Source organism: Dreissena polymorpha, chromosome 15 (assembly GCF_020536995.1).
Source record: "Dreissena polymorpha isolate Duluth1 chromosome 15, UMN_Dpol_1.0, whole genome shotgun sequence".
NCBI lineage: Eukaryota > Metazoa > Mollusca > Bivalvia > Myida > Dreissenidae > Dreissena > Dreissena polymorpha.
This window is the reverse complement of record NC_068369.1, coordinates 17,284,580-17,302,681: the sequence shown is the minus strand read 5'-3', so window position 1 is coordinate 17,302,681 and position 18,102 is coordinate 17,284,580. Positions and strand designations below refer to the sequence as shown.

At 31.7% G+C, this 18,102-nt stretch overlaps 1 protein-coding gene across 4 annotated transcripts in view; it reads left to right on the top strand.

Annotated features, from left to right (window-relative positions):
- Positions 1-3,758, top strand: part of LOC127860483 (LIM and SH3 domain protein F42H10.3-like) — a 47,562-nt gene extending 43,804 nt beyond the window's left edge. For all 4 annotated transcript variants that reach the window (XM_052398577.1, XM_052398576.1, XM_052398574.1 and 1 more), the window contains one exon: positions 1,036-3,758. In XM_052398577.1, the coding sequence (XP_052254537.1) occupies positions 1,036-1,212 (177 nt within the window). In that variant the 3' untranslated portion in view covers positions 1,213-3,758. The remainder of the gene's footprint in view (positions 1-1,035) is intronic.
- The last annotated feature ends 14,344 nt before the right edge of the window (positions 3,759-18,102 follow it).

Genomic DNA, 18,102 nt, shown 5'->3' with positions numbered 1-18,102 from the left:
AAATGAAAGCTATAATGAGCATAATACTATCAAACCAGAAGAAAAGCTTTCATGGGACAGCTCTTGTTAACCCCTTCCCCTTCAGAAGCAAAGTGAAAATGGCTGTCCCAACCAGCATAAAACCAAAACAGCCTAGTCTGTTCAGGTTTTATGCTGTTTGCTGCTCGTCAGTATTTAAGGGATGGAAATGAAGCCTTTACAACTTGAGTATAGTAAGAAAAGTCTTTAATTAAATTTAACTTTGTAAGTGACAACGAATGCATCAAAATGCATATCTAAAGGGTAAAGGGTTACATTTGAATGGAAGCATTACAAAACCTTCTCTAAAAAGTTAAAAAGTTTCGTGGTCTTAAGTGAGCGCCACCTTGTTGAGTTTAGCAAATGACATAGACATATTTATTTGTCTTGTTGAGTATTATGTTTACATATGCATACCTGTATACGGGTATAAATAAATATGTGAACGGTTTTAGGTCTGGGATAAGGTTTGGAGATTGAGTATTGAAACTGGTGCTGGAAAGCTAAGAGGGTGCAACCCAAGCGCTCGTGTGGGGCGATAGCTGGAGTGTGGCTCTTGAGTTTGGGTGATCAGGCACAGAGGTGTTATGCCTGAGGCGCATGAATAAACAACTTAAACCAGCGCGCATGTTGTTGTTGTTGTCTTAACAACGCGGCGTGGTAGAGATGGTAGTGACAATTTTTATAATGTTCAACATCACCATGTTAAGGTAGTACCTGAGGTGAAATATTTTTAAAGTTATACAGGCTGTTTAAAAGAACTCATCAATATGGTAGTGTACGAAGGTGTTCAAAGTGATTGATCTATACAGTGTCTTGCTGTTACAGTTTCTGGGAAGCCCATTACATGATTCAGGCGAGATGTGAATTTGATTGTTGGTTAATTTTCAAAATTGATGGAAATGCTCTTAACAAATATGTGGCTATTTTCAGATGGTTTGCCAAGCCATGTAGGGCCATTGTTAACTATCAAAATTGATTGAATTTTGCTCTTAACAAAAGTGCGGCTATTTTCAGATGGTTTGCCAAGCCATGTATGATTACGATGCAGCAGACGCAGATGAGGTCAGTTTCCGAGAGGGAGACAAGATAGTTTTCTGTCAGCCAATAGATGCTGGTTGGATGGAGGGAACTGTGGAACGCACGGGCAAACGGGGCATGTTGCCTTCTAATTATGTTGAGAAAATGAACTAGCAAGTTGATGTTAAATACTTTTATGTTAGATAAGATATTTAATTACTTAACTTCATATAGCTTGTAAATTATATGTTATAGACTTTTTATAATAGAATTAAGTGTACAGTTAGAATACTTTTTATTGGAAAAATATAAGTGTAGCTTAGTAAAATCGACTATTTACTCTTGAAATTATCAAACTGTACACAGAAAGCGTTCTATCCTAGCTGTGTTGTTTTAATATCAATTGTTTTAATTGCTACAAAGTATTATCCAATCAGATGAATGAAAGTTAATGAAGGAAGTTGTATTCATAACAGAATAGTTGTATTCATAACTGGACAGTTACCTATATTCAAGTGTATGCTTCTTATACATACATAATTGGGATATTCATCTTTTCTGGACACAATACTGTTAATTAGTTCTGTCAGTATTACTAATGCAATGTCAGTTTGTTAATGGGCTGTTAAAAGCTTTTTTTTTATCAGACTCACAGCCAGTGTTATGTTGGGTGTGTACTTTTATAAAATGGAAGAGGTTTTATCAAAGCAGAAGCGAGATGGTATATGTAACACAAATAAGTGTTTTGTTTGGTAGAAATTTGTGGATTCTATTTGTTCATTTTCACCACTTTCATGCTGGAATAAAGGTACATCAATATTCTGGTTTGTAGATTTAAAATCCTGGATTGTTTCCGCTATTTTCACGTGAATCTGATGTGCTGGTGCTCCGTGTTATTTATTAATCAACACATCATGATGCAGGAGTTTAGGGCTTAATCTATTGGTTATTTCATATTTCTTATAATGTTCATTTGCTTCTTTTATAAAGATAAGTGTTATTTCATGTATTCTATTTATCACAGTATCTGATAGTACATCAATACCTTGAAAGCATGTACAACCGAACTGATTTTTTGTTGTCCATTACTGAATATAAATTTTATATATTTTATAATGAGAGTGTACAGTGACACAATTATTTAACATGCATAACATACTTAATGATATTATGATTTAGGAAGAATTGTTTGAATCTAGTTAGTTTTGTTGTTCATGTAAATACTGCCAACATTTGTATTTAAGTTATATCTCATAAACATCTGTTTTGAAGTGGACAACTTCTTTTTGATGGGCTGAGAACAAAGTTAAATATACGCAAGCTATGTTTTTTGAAATATTCGTTGAGTTTATTTGAATAATTTGATTCTTCCTATATTTGTTAATATTTGTTATTTCAATACCCTAAACTTTATTACATATAAGTATTTACCAGATTTTGGAGATGGGTATTGTTCTTTCTAGTAGGAGATTTTAGCATTTATTGTCCATAATGTGCAATTGTCATTGCCTTTGTTTCTTGCTTTTCTTCTATTAACTAAGACTCTGTCTTTGCTTTCCCAACACATACCTCTATTTTCAGCACTTGTAATATACTTGTATATTTTGATTAAATAATAATCATAGAGACCTTCATGTATTTATAAAGTGGTAGGTATTGGATATTTTTGTATTGCGCAATATATTATTATGTAATCAGACAGGTAATTTGTGAATTTCCTTTGTAATGATTTAATGATCATATATGTTCCAAACATATTGTAGTGTATGTTTCAAGTATAACAAGAACTAACAAGTTTCAAATATAAACAAGTAATACAAATTATTTATGTTTCATCAAATATTATTACTAAAACATTATTTGAAATGCATTTTTAGGATTAATTAAATTCTGATTGATTACATTAAGTAACTTTAACGGAAATAAACTTTAAAATATACATTGAATTATTTTTATTTTGTTTGTACCTTTTAAATATAATGTTGGTGAAATTCAAGTAGACACTAGTAAACGGTTACTTTTAACTATTTTTGAAAACTTCTTAATTGTTCATCATGATAAAGGTGATCTTATTCAGGTTTGAATAACATTTTGTACTATATAGAATTACAACAATCTTTTATTCCAGCACCTGCATTTTATTAACTGATTTATTAACTGATGTTTGTTAATTAGAACATTTTTTATCTATTGGAACTGCTGAATTTGTGTGCGATGATTTTATTTCTAAATGTTTGTTTTATATGTGTGTGCATGAGTGTTTGTATATGGGTATTCAAAATCTAACAACAAAAAACTGTTCATTTTAAAAAAGTTTGGTTATGTCTGAAATGCTCATTATTTACCCTATACAATAAAAGAATGGTTTTGTTTGCCTCTTAATATTATATACTTGATCTAAAACACAAAAATACATGTTAACATGTCTTCAAAATAATAAGTTAAGAGTGAAAGATGCGTTGGGTTTTGTAATTCATGTTTCTTTTATCTTTCTTCATTATTAAGGAAAGTAACGATGCATTTCTAGGCTTCTATGAGAAGTTTCCCCAATATTTCCAAGTATTACATAATGTTTATTTAAAGGCTTTTTAATTATCATTTGTTTGTTTCTGACATCTCTTTGAGCGTGTTCTTAGTTATAACTGTTGCGTTTCAATTGCGGAAGCATGTTTTAAATTACGCTTGTATTGTCATTTAGAACAAAATAAATTTGAAAATAATATGTGTTCTTATATAATTTCAAAGATATCCTTTTCATTGAGTGTACAGATAATTTAATACTGTATTGTTCCTATTCATAAAAATTTACAATATTAAAAGTCATTTTAAATTTCTCTGCGCTTCTATATTTTATAGTTTAATGTTGGTTACTTTCAACAGTATTGTGCTGATCTTAATCGTCGGGTTCTGAGCACATGGCAAAATGTAAGTATTTGATGTACAGGGTGCAGAATCAACGGGGTTTTCAGGGTTTTACACACGGGCTGGTCAAAATGTAACACACCATTAGGAACTTTATTTTTCAAATATCTCAAGTTATTGAAATACCTTTGCAAAAATCTATAGTGCATAAAAGACAGTTTTTCGTGCAGTTTGTGCCGATATGTTAAGGTATAACAATCAATAAATACGTCTGACATCAGTGACAAAATGTAACGTTGCGGAAAGCATAACCGTGTCGTACACAAAAGGATTGTTTAAACAAGAACACATGCATATTAAATAAAGCAAATCTGATGAAATTCACATTATGTACTAGTTAAAATTCTTAAGGAAAAATGACTTTAAAAGTTATTTAAAAAAGCACCACGTACCGGTGTGTTTACATCTATTAACGTTAAATTGGGAACCCCACAAAGTTACGTGATCCTGCACCATATATTGAGTGTGGACTTGAGAATAATGCCAATAGCTAAATTTCTAACACATTTCTATAATTCCTACATATTCTGAAAAACACCCGCTAGTCTAAATGACCCTACACGATACACGGCAATAGATAAAAGACGACATAAATCATTTCGCCCCGTTGGTGCAAAAAGGTACCATAGCGCCCGAGCCGATTGTGACGTACATATTTTCCTACAATAACCGAAGCATTCGTCTTTGTATTAGGATTGAAGTTAGTGTTCGTGTGTCGTATGAATAGATATCGTTGCTGGAACTCAAATAAACCGGTAAACTAAGTTAAGATTCACATCGTACGTATGGTATACATGCTGGCGAATTCGGCTGTACAACCGTTTTCAATTTCAGAATTAAATATCTGGCTTATTTCGCATTTTTCGACACATGTTCTTCTTAATTTTTATTTATATTGAAATATATATATATATATATATATATATATATATATATATATATATATATATATATATATATATATATATATATATATATATATATAATCAGCTTTTTACACATTTTATATAAATTCATAAATATTTGACAAAATCGTATATACCCGCTTTAATTTAACACAATGAACGTCAATTATCGCCAGTCCATAAAGACGTAATAGGATATGCCATGATTCCAAAACAGCATTGTGTCGACATATTAACGCATATGTTCGTAATTCCAAGTTATTTAAGTTGCTGCAGATACAGATACTTTATATCTGCATTGCCCATGACATATATTCCGCGGAAAGCAACGCAAGAAAATCATATTTAACACGATTAGATCAAACGGAAGAAAATAATGTTGTTCTCCGATTGTAAAGGAACAGTTATGTGTTTATTATTACACTACATATGCAGAAACTTCATATGACGACACTTCATTACAAATTCTAACAAAACCTTGTTCGCGCATTGTTGATCCTTGTGAATATGCAGGAAGGGCATACGTAGTGAAGGATTTCTTAAAATAAGAAGTTGTGTTGCTTATGTCTACATGTTTTTTATTACAGAAAGATCTCCTGCATATACAAATGGAGATTCACATGGAATATACATTTAAATTGCTTATATTTAGCGGCTACTTAACATTTTTGTGTTCAGGTCTATTGGCGTGATGTCATCAAACACGTACAATATAGAGCTTGCAGTTACCCAATGAACACGTCTAGTGTTAATACACATACAATTGTTGTAATAAATATGTATTTCTAATAATTATTTATAAGCGCGCAGTATGAACACAAGCAGTCAACAACTGTTTAATCGCATTATGCATACATGATTACATGATTTTTTTCGCAATCGAACTCGCACTTGTTGGTAAGGAATTAATCATGGAGATGAGATATGATTGGTCATAAATGACTGCCATTACAAGTGCCTGGAGTGTCCATTAAATGCAGAAAGCAATATAATCGGACAGAGTCCATACAAGGCTAACACTAGTTTCATAATTATAGGGACAGGACCATAAACCGCTGTTAATGAAATAACTTCCAAACGTCTGACAGAAATTAAATGCACGCGAAATTGAATGCGTTGGAGAAATAATCATTGTGTTTTTTAGTAAAGTATTGATTTTATCACTTATCATTTTCTTTGTCTATGCACAATATTGTAATGGAATATTCTGTTTTTTATGAAAACTGTTTTCACAATTTCCATTTAAAGCATTCCGAGAAAAGCAAATGACGAATGCAACCAAACGGGTGTTTGATTGCTTTTTTATCACCGAATGTATATGGCCAGTTAAATGATTTTATTTCATGTGTACAGTGCCTAACGGTCATATTAACTCATTAAAGTAAGTTTCAAAACATTTACCAAACACGGATAATCCTGTTAAATATTTACTGTCTACAAAAAAGTACATCGATTTGCATACAAAAACGTATAACATCACTCAACGTTATAATGGATGATTTTGCATTATTAAAGTTCAGTTTCAAAAGTTTCTCAAATATTTACCTAATTAAACTTGGGAAACGATCGAATGACGCAAAAGGCACTCTTGGTGAAGGTTATGGTATGCACAAGTTGAGTTTAGAACTAACGATGCAAAAAATAGTTGACTGTCAAGATGGTTATTACAGCAACTAATTGTTTGGCAGTTTTGACAGACGTTGTGCTTATGCGACTCCATCGAGGCCGTTGCCTTGAAAGAACATGTCCCCGTTGATAAATGGCCAATGACCAGTTATCATTTTTTGAATATTTACCAATGCATACAGTCACCTTTCGAATTGTAAAGAGTCGTGTTTAAGTCAGCATAGTTATTATGACCAATAACACATGAGCAAGATAACAAGGATATGTCATTATGAAGAATTATAAAATACATATTGCTTAAGGTCAAAAAAGGTAGATAACGCCGTCATGTCATCATCATTTCATTAAAAGCAAACACTGGAATAAAAGATTGTCAAATTAGTGTAACGCACAAACATTTATTAAATTGTAAGTTTTTTTTTTCTGATTTGTGCGAAAAGTCATTTTAATCAAAGAAGGGAGTGCACAACTAAAGGAAAACAAAAAAACAAACGCGGCTTTGAAATCGGCTTATTTTAATGCTGATGTTGACAGAAGAAATATACAGAGATAAGACGAACCAATCTTCCCAAACAAACACTTGTGTGTAACCCCGTTCATTTGCTTTAATTAGCAAACCTGCACTGTTTATTTGCAAACACAGAAAATACAATAGCAAGAAAAGTTTGCGTTCGAATGAAAATCAAATAACGTCTCCATCTATCGGTGTCAAATTATAACACATGAATCACATGTATTAAACCCAATTACAAAATATAAAAACTTAAAAAATTAAACACGAAAACCGGTAATGGGATTGAAGTTAATCGATATTCACATTCTCCGTTAGTATCATAAGTTGTATATGTTTCGTTGTTAAAAGATTTGAACTATTTCTCATTGACTGGGGCTGGGATTCAGTCGCTTAAAGATCCCCAAAAGCATTTGACTAGCTGCTCCACTGAAACTAAAATGCGATGAAAGTAGAAGGATATGACAAAACAACTAAAAAAAGACTTATGTATTTAAAAACATGTTTTCTCTCCAATTATATTGTAAACGTACACAATTTAAAAATGCAAACGTATTAAAATGCCAAAACGCAAACGATGAAGATAAGAAACAAAAACTGTAACAAAAATTGTCCTTTATTATCGCCTTGTAATAACATTATACATTTATTTTAGAGATATCAAATAAACATATGCAATACAGGGTAGAAAATCCTTTACTATACGTAAGTGGAAACATCATCCAAGCTACCGTAAGATTTTAAAACAAAGAAAAGACATTGCCTTATATCAACAGTAAATGATTTCAAGATAATGAACAAATTAAGCTGATCTCTTTACTCAAAATCCATTATAACAATCAAAAAGCTAACTGTTTAACTGGGTGTATATAATCCATTTATACGCGGGACTGAAAGCTAAATAATAATCGCGGATATTATAAATAATTGGACATTTATGTGCCCATAATTAGTATAAAAATTATATTTAACTCTGTTAATGTTTTGCGTCATCCGATAGTTCGCAATTCACAAAAGATTTTGGTTTGTACCAATACGTATGTTGCGTAATGATCCTAAATATTATAATACTGCGAATATTTGTCTTAAGAACTATTCAAAGTAGCCTTCCGTATTTCCAAGATAGCATGTAAGTTGCTCTTTTGTTGGGATACTCTATATCCTTGTCAACGACAACACGTCCAAAGAAAGCGAAGCAAGACTATCAGCCTTATAAAATGGAATAAAACCAGAACAATTTAAGGTTATCACGGACCGTTAACCCTTTGCATGCTGGGAAATTTGTCGTCTGCTAAAATGTCGTCTGCTCAATTTCTAAAATTAGCATTTTCTTTGATTATTTTCAAAGAATACTATCAGAATAGCAAACAGTTTAGATCCTGATGAGACGCCACGTTCTGTGGCGTCTCATCTGGACCCAAACTGTTTGCAAAGGCCTTCAAAATTCGGTTCCCGCACTGAAAGAGTTAATGCACCTAAATTGGTTTTATACTCAAGGTGGGATGCAACTTGTGATCACTTGATTCATTAGAGCTAATATTAAACACACACTTGAAGTCCTGATAAAAATTAATTGTCCGCCAGATAAACGTTATCTTTCTATGTCTTCCGAAAATGGCATTGGAACGTAAGGGTTCAATGATATTATGAAGCGTTATACTTCCACAAAAACATCAAAGATTATCGTGACACGAACTGGTATATCATTAAACAGCTAGTCGATTAAACCGCTAGTCGTTTCCTGACGCAAGTTGGTCGTTCAGGTGGAAGGAATTTGACTTAATAAATAAAACAATTACTCTTTAGGTACAGTCTTAAATACGTTATTAAAGGGGCCTTTTCACAGATTTTGGCATGTTTTGAAGTTTGTCATTAAATGCTTTATATTGATTAATGTAAACATTAAATTTTAAAAGCTCCAGTAAAAAAATAAAAAATAAAATTTAAAAAGGAAAAATAAAGTAGACTGCAGCAGGGCTCGAACCAGTGACCCCCGGGAAGTAAAAACGCATAAGCCATCTGAGCTATCATGCCAAGTATACATAAGATGCGTAATTTATACGTTATGTAAGCAATCTTCGAAGTTTCACAAATTTAATCGACAACAACAGAACTCTCCAAATTATTCAATCGATTAGCGTTGCAACGCTTTATAATTTTTAGGTTTTTAAATCGTCAAAAGATGCATTTAATGGCTATATTAGACCATGGTAAATGTTCAGTAATACTGTTTCCTCACAAAAATCATAACTAAACCGAAAATTTGCGAATCTGAAACACCTTTTTTTCAATTTTGTCAACTTACCAAACCGTGAAAAGATCCCTTTAAATTTTGGTTAGACAATTTTCATGGCTGAAACTGTACAGCAAAGTGACGGTTTGACTAGATACTTTTTGAATCACAAAAAAGAGTTAAGAACGAAGATTTCAGTTGACTTATATTACGTTTACTTACAGCAAACAATCTTTATCTAGTTGACAGCGTTTATGGAGCACTGTCGAGAAAGTTTCATAGAGTAAAATGCACCTAGTAGTTTACATAAGCACGATGTTACGACTTCACATGATATTTTAACAGTACACCCATTGGAAAGGTCAATTAATGCCCAATCGCTGCGTTGATATCGTAGTTATTTGGAAAATAAAAAGATTTTTTTTAACAATTATCATCCAGTTACCAGTCTAAAAAGGATGCACGGAGTATAATGTAAATTCAGGACAATGTTTAACCGTAGTATGTGCCATATGGCGCTGTATAATTTTTCTTGTCTATTATGTGTTATTGTAACAAATTTTATCAATATATTACAACTAAACACATATAACAAATCGTATATACCCGCTTTAAACTGCATATGAAGGCATTGTGCATTATATACACTCCGTGTCTCCATCGTACCTGTACATGGTGTACACATCATATGTATCTATTTGCTACATCATTTCATGTTACTTTTAAAAAGGACTACTATGGTGTTGTTTTGTACAACATTTCGTGGCACTTAATGTTTAATTTGTTTAATGTCGAACGAGTACAATTTTTTTTAAGTTGTCATAATTATGAATATACATGTATGGCATCTAAATTCAACCATCATTATGTTTTGCATAAACTACTAAGTGTTTAATACGCACCGAACTTCTCTGCCAGCAAGCGCTGGCATTTACGAGGTCTAATGCTTGGCTTAAAGTTTACGTTGTAACATGTATTTATGTTCGTCATGTCCCAATCGGAGTTTACTTAAACCCCAATGAATCCACATGATTTGCCATTGTAAGAGTTTAAGTCCGACATAAAAGGTCGCTAGTGTGTCTGCACTACGTTTACTGATGCCATATAAAAGAAAATCCTAAAAGTTAGGCGATAAAATGAACATGTAAACATACATATTATGTCATTCACATAGCAATTGTTTGTGCATCATAGAGATAATACGAGAACACAAGGGCTGTACATGTGCATGTAATCCGAGCATGACGTATTAGGCTGAATCATAAGATGAAATCATCTCTGACGCTGCGATACCATTTTCGGAAGACTTAGAAATATGAGGTTCTTCTTGCGGGAAATTTATTATCATAAGGGCTGCAAGTGTATGGTTAATATTGACTCTTATGTATTATGCTTTCACAAGTTGCCTCACACATAGAGTTTAAACAAATTAATGCACACTAACAGCCGGGAATCATCATGAATTCTTGCGTTTAATTGAATTGTAATGACATTGGTAGTATTGTTTCGCTAAGATATAGAATATTCATACAATTGCAACTGAGATGTTGTCTAGCAAGTATGGAGACTCCCTTGAATAATTCTTAAGAGAATGATTTGTAGTAAAATAATAACGAGTATAAGTAATGTTACATACTTCGGTAAAAAACAAATACTATCTTTTTTAAAGACAAATAAAAAATAAAGCAATATAACGCACACTGTTCTTACCGGATACTTGTTCGTTCATAAATACTGTACCTGTCAGGTTAAATATGTGAAAACCCGGCTGTACATAACTAAATGTGGCCTATAAAGTATATTGTATGTGTAATTTTAAATGTTATATCAATTGCTTTTCAACTTACGATGCTTTTGAATTGAATATAAGAATAATTTTTTGCTTTAAATACATGCAATTTCCTGAGTCATAATCAGTCGTAACACCGCCAGATAGAGGTTAAATTTAATATCTAATCTTCACTTGAACGCATTTTGTTTGTTCCTACACTTTCTGTTGTTGCAAATAAAACCATTTCAAGTTTGCTGATAAAACGAGATTAATTGGTAAGCACACAATACATTTAAGTGTTTGTTTGGGATGATTGGTTTAAGTTCTTCTTATCGGTCTCACGTTCTTCTGTCACGTCTTTTTAATTGAAAATATGTCGAAGCCAGTATTGACAAGTGCTGATTTTAAATAAAGTATATTCCTAGTACTTGTTGTTAATGTCATTTGCTACTTCAGCGGCTTTCTCTCTTTCATAAATAGTTCGTAAATTCAAAGCTGACATTTTGGTTATTGCTTAGATCGTCAGAAGATGAGTAGACAGACTGGCTTCCGTGAGGCTTTCCCCCAATCTGCGTCATAGGTCCCTTTGTAGAAGCACCTCATTGAAACAAACGCTTGTTTTCATTTAATGTTGTTACGGTTTCTGTAGGGGAAGCTTTTTACAGGGTTGCTATCCCCTTCCCACGCCCAATCCTCCTTTCACAAACGGGCTTGGGACCGTCTATGGCGAATTGTTTTGCCTTACATAAAATATATAAAACTTTAAAACGCATTGCATTGCTTCGTAATATATTTAATAATGGTTTTTTTAAGAAATGGTTTAGTGTTGGGCTTTAATTAATAAACGTCATAATTCTGCTTAAATGTGTGTTCTTTAAACTTAAATCGCTATGTATTTTGTAATGATTCATTATGACATTTCATTGTTATCATGATTCTGTGTTATAAGTTGTTACTCTTGCATTTCAATGATGAAAATCATGTATGAAGTTATTTTAACATCTACCATGAACACTCGAAAAAACAGTGTTTTTGAATTGCAGTTGTCATATTGTTTTTGTATGGAGAACGAAGATACAGTCAATTATGTTAACATTTCAAAACAATGAAATGATATATGGTCCATAAAAGTTATCACCTTGGACTAGTCCTTTTAATGAAACGGTCTCGATGGAATCCAATTAAGTCAACGTCTGTCATTTGTGCTAAAATAAGTTGCTGACAAAATCTTCATGAAATGTAACTAATGGTATACTGAAATTTTTATAGCGTGCCATAACATTCATAAAGCGTGCTTTTTCTGTTTTTTTTTGTTTTCGCGGGTACATTTAGCTACAATTTTGAGTACTTTTCAACAATCAATATTGATCAGGGTTACTCTTGGGTGGCAAATGTTTTGAAACTGACGTTAATGATGTTAAATGGCCGTAAGAGAACGTACACACAGACTCACAGCCAGTGCTATTTTGGGTGTGTATTTTTATCAAATGGAATAGATATTATCAATGCATAAGCAGGATGGTATATGTAACACAAATTTGTGTTTTTTGTTTGGAAGAAGTTTGTGGATTCTCTTTATTCATTTTCACCACTTACATTCTGCAATATAGGTACATCAATATTCTGGTTTGTAGATTTTAAATCCTGGATTGTTTCCGCTATTTAATGTGAATCTGATGTGCTGGTGCTCCCTGTTATCTATTTATCGACTTATCATGATGCAGGAGTTAAGGGCTTAATCTTTTGGTTATTTCTTATTTCTTATTATGTTCATTTGCATCAAGAAATCATATTTAATGTTCTCACTTTTGTAAATAAAAGCAAATTATCTTTTAAATAAAATTTCATACAGTAAACAACACCTGCTGGATAAAAACAACACTGTAAAATTGAAGTGAACATTGTTGTCTCTTAAAAAAAAGTGTTATTTCATGTATTGTATTTATCTGATAGTACATAGTTAAGTAGAAAACATGTACAACTGAACTGATGTTTTGTTGTCCATTACTGAAAATAAATTGTATATATCTTATAATCAGAGTGTACAGTGACACAATTATTTAACATGCATAACATACTTAGTGATATTATGATTGAGTAGGAATGTCTGACTCTAGTAGGTTTGTTGTTCATGTAAATACTGCCAACATTTGTATTTAAGTTATATTTCATAAACATCTGTTTTGAAGTGGACAACTTCTTTTTGATGCGTTGAAAACAATTTTGTTTCTTAGTGAAGTATCATCTAGCTCGGTTTTTGAAATATTTGTTGTGAGTTTAGTTGAATATCTTTTTCTTCCAATATTTGAATGTTATTTCAATGCATCTTATGAGAAATAAGTATTTATCACATTTGACGATGGGAACTGTTCTTTTGAGAAGAAATTTTGAGCATTTATTTTCCATATGTGTAATTGTCATTGCCTTTGTTTCTTGCTTTTCTTCTATTATCTAAGACTCCGTCTTTGCTTTCCCAACACATACCTCTATTTTCAGCACTTGTAATATACTTGTATATTTTGATTAAAAAAATATCATAGGGACCTTCATTTATTTATAAAGTTGTATATATTGAATATTTTTGTATTGCGCAATACATCTAATCAGACAGGTAATTTGTGAACTTCCTTTGTAAAGATTTAATGATTTGTTATTACATTTGTTCCGAATATATTGCAGTTTCAAGTATAAACAAGAAATAACAAATTTCAAGTATAAACAAGAATTACAAATTATATATGTGTCATCACATGTTATTACTCAAACATTATTTGAAATGTATTTGTAAGATTAATTAAATTCTGATTGATTATATTAAGTCATCGTTGAATTCTTTTTATTTTGTTTAAACATTGTAAATGTATTGTTGGTGAAATTCAAGTAGATACTAGTATATGGTTACTTTTAACTATTTTAGAAAACCTCTTAATTGTTCATCATGATAAAGGTAATCTTATTCATGTTTGAATAACCTTAAGTACAACATAAAACATCAACAATCTTTTATTCCAGCACCTGCATTTTATTAACTGATGTTAGTAAATTAGAACAATTTTATTATCTTGTGGAACTGTTCAATTTGTGTGCGATGATTTTATTTGTAAATATTTGTTTTATATGTATGTGTGTATGTGTGTGTCTGTATGGGTATTAAAAAATCAACAACTAAAACAATTCATTTGAAAAAAGTTTGGTTATGTCTGAAAAGCTCCCTATACGTTAAAAGAATAGTTTGTTTTGCCTCTTAATATTATATACTTCAACTTTGTTGATCACAAAAATGCATGTTAACATAGCTTCAGAACAATAAGTTAAGAGGGAAGGATGTGTTGGGTTTTGTATTTCATCTTTTTAATGTTTCTTCATTATTAAGGAAACTAACGATGAATTTATATGCTTCTTTGAGAAGTTTCTCTAATATTTTCTTTTATTACATAATGTTTATTTAAAGGCTTTTAATAATCATTTGTTTGTTTCTGACTTCTCTTTGAGCGTGTTCTTAGTTATAACTGTTGCGTTTCAATTGCGAAAGCATGTTTTAAATTACGCTTGTATTGTCATTTACAACAAAATAAATTTGAAAATAAATAGTGTTCTTATATAATTTCCTTTCCATTGAGATACTTTAATACTGTATTGTTCCTATTCATATGACATTTGCAATATAAACAAAGTCATTTTCATAAACTCGGCGCTTTTATATTTCATAGTTTAAATTTGGTTACTTTCAACAGTATTTTGCTAATACAAAGAAGATCGGGTACAAAGCACACGGCAAAATGTAAGTATGTGATGTACAGGGTGCCGAATAAACGGGGTTTTCAGGGGTTTACACACGGGCTGGATAGAATGTAACACATCGTTAGGCACTTTATTTTTTCAAATATCTTAAAAAGTTATTGAAATGCATTTGCAAAAATCTTTAGTGCACAAAAAGACATTTGTTCTTGCAGTTTGTGCCGATATCTTTAGGTATACGAATTAATCCTTGAATACGTCTGAAATCGTTGACAAAATTTCACGTTACGTGAAGCATAACCGTGCAGTACAAACTGATTTTTTTAAAACAAGGGCTTATTAAATAAAGTAATTATGATGTATTTCATATTGCCATAAGCAGCATAAAAATCAGTCTTTTATGAAATTTTTAAAATTCTTTAGAAAAAAAACTGTTTTAAAAAGTTATTTGAAAAAAGCCCCAATTACCCCTGTATTTACATCCATTAATGGTAAATTGGGAAACCCAAAAAGTCATGTGATCCTGCACATGTATACGGAGAGTGGACATGAAAATAATGCCAATAGCTAAAATTGATATTGTCCATATTTTTATCAACACCCGTTAGTCTATATGACCAGTTGCCTACACGATACACGGGAATATATTCAACACGACAAATCATTAATACAAATAATTGAAGCTGGAATCAGCTGTAACTCGAGACGAACGCATGTTTAGAATAGCGCTGATGCGCCGCATGGCACATACTACTGTTAAAGATTGCAGTGAATTTACGTTATACTCCATGCATCCCTTTTAGTCAGGTAAATAAATAACTGGGTGATAATTTGCTAAAAAAATCCTTTTCTGCAAATAATTTTACGATAGCAACGCAGCGACTGGGTATTAATTGAACGTTCCAATGGCAGGGTGCAGGAACACGTCACTTTTTGGGGTTCCATCTTTGAACTGTATTGGATTTACACGCCGGTAAGTGGTGTTTTGTTTCAAATATTTTTTTAATAACATTTCTTAAGAATTTCAACTAGTGCATTAAAGAAAGATTGTTATGCTGCTAATGTGAAATACATTAGAATTAATTTATTTAATAAGCATTTCTCATTGTTCAAAAATGCCATTTTTACTGCATTTATTGTACACGGTTGTTTTAAGCAACTTAAAAGTGTGTTACCGATTTCAGACGTATTCAATGATTTATTCTTATACCTTGATTAAGATATCGGCACAAACTGCAAGAAAAACTGTATTTTATTCACTATAGATTATAATAAAAATAAAGTTCTTAACGGTGTGATTACACTTTCTCCAGCCCGTGTGTAACCCCCTGAAAACCCCGTTGATTCTGCACCATGATGGGTGTACTGTTCAAATATCACGTGGAATCGTAACATCGCGCTCATGCAAACTACTAGGTACATTTCTTTTCTAAGACACTGTCTCAAAAGAGCTCCATAAACCCTATCGACAAAATAAAGAGAGTTTGCTGTAAATAAACGTTATATAAATCAACTTAACTCATTGTTCTTAATCCATTTGGGTTATTCACAAAGTATCTAAAAGAACCGTCATTTTGCTGTACATATTCAGCCATGAATATTTATCTAACCGAAATTGAATAACGTATTAAGGACTTTACCTAAAGAGTAATTGTTTTAGTAATTAATTCAAATTCCTTCCACCAGAACGACCAACTTGCGCAGGAAAAGACTAGAGCTTTAATGATGTAACAGTTCGTGTTACGATGATCTTTGCTGTTTTTGTTGAAGTATTAAGCTTAATTACATAATTGAATCCTAACGTTCCAATGCCATTTTCGGAAGACATAGAAAGATAACGTGTAACGTTCATCGTGCAGAAAATTCATTTTTATCAGGGCTTAAAGTGTGTGTTTAATATTAGCTCTAATGCATTAAGTGGTCATAAGTTGCCTCCCATGTAGAGTATAAAACCTATTTAGGAACATTGCTACTGTTTTATTCCATTTTATTAGGCTGATAGTCTTGCTTCGCTTTCCTTGAAATGGTTGTCGCTGACAAGGATATAGAGTATCCCAACAAATAGAAACTTACATGCTGTCTAGGAAATACGGAAGGCTTCTTCAAATAGTTCTTAAGAGAAAAATTCGCAGTATTATAGTATTTATGATTATTATGCAACAAACTTATTGAAACAAACCAAATACTTTTTTTAAAGGCGAACTATCGGATGACGCAAAACAATAACCGAGTCAAATATAACTTCCTTCAACTTATGGGCACATATCATTTGTCATTTATTTTCAATCATTTCTAATATCCACAATATTTTTTTAAGCTTTCAGTTCCGCGCATAAATGGATTACATACCATTTCGTCACACTTACTCATATTATTAACCCAGTTAAACAGTTAGCTCTTTGATTGCCCGGATTTTGCGACAATAAAGATAAACGAAAAAGACAGAAATTGTGTTCCAGTTTAGACATAACCATTCATTAGTAGAGAGTATGCTGACATAGTCTGTAAATGCTTTTTAATAGAATATCTTTTTAAGACATATTGTTCCTTAAATGTTGATGTAATATTTTACAATGTGCAATTCAGCATTCTTCTGTCTGTTATAACTGGATTTAAAATAAAGAGAACAGCTTGGTAATTATCTGGAAATCATTTACTGTCGCTATAAGGCAATGTCTTTTCTTTGTTATAAAATCTTACGGTCGCTGTAATGATGTTTCTACGTACGTTTAGTAAAGGATTTTCGGCCCTGTATTGCACATGTTTATTTGATATTTCTTGCATAAACGTATAATGTTATTACATGGCGATAATAAAGGACATTTTTACAGTTTCTTATCTACATCAAATGCGTTTTTTAAACTTTTTGTTTGCATTTTAATACGTTTGTATTTTTAAATTGTGTACGTTTACAATATAATATAAGAGAAAATATTTTCTTAATACATATGTCTTTTTCTCAGTTGTTTTGTCATATCCTTCTACTTTCATAAAATTTTAGTTTCAGTTGAGCAGCTAGTCAAACGCTTTTGGGGATCTTCAAGTAACTTAATCCCAGCCCCAGCCAATAAGAAATAGTTCAAATCATTTAACAATGAAACAAATACAACCACTGATACAAACGGAGAATGTGAATGTCGATTAACTTCAATACTATTACCGATTTTCGTGTTCAAGTTTTTAAGTTTTAATATAATTATTTTGTTATTGATTTTAATACATGTTATTCATGTGTCATAATTTGACACCGATAGATAGAGATGTTATTTGATGTTCATTCGAACACATTTTTTTCTATTATTGTATTTTCTGTGTTTGAAAATAAACAGAGCACGTTTGCTAATTAAAGCAAAGGAAC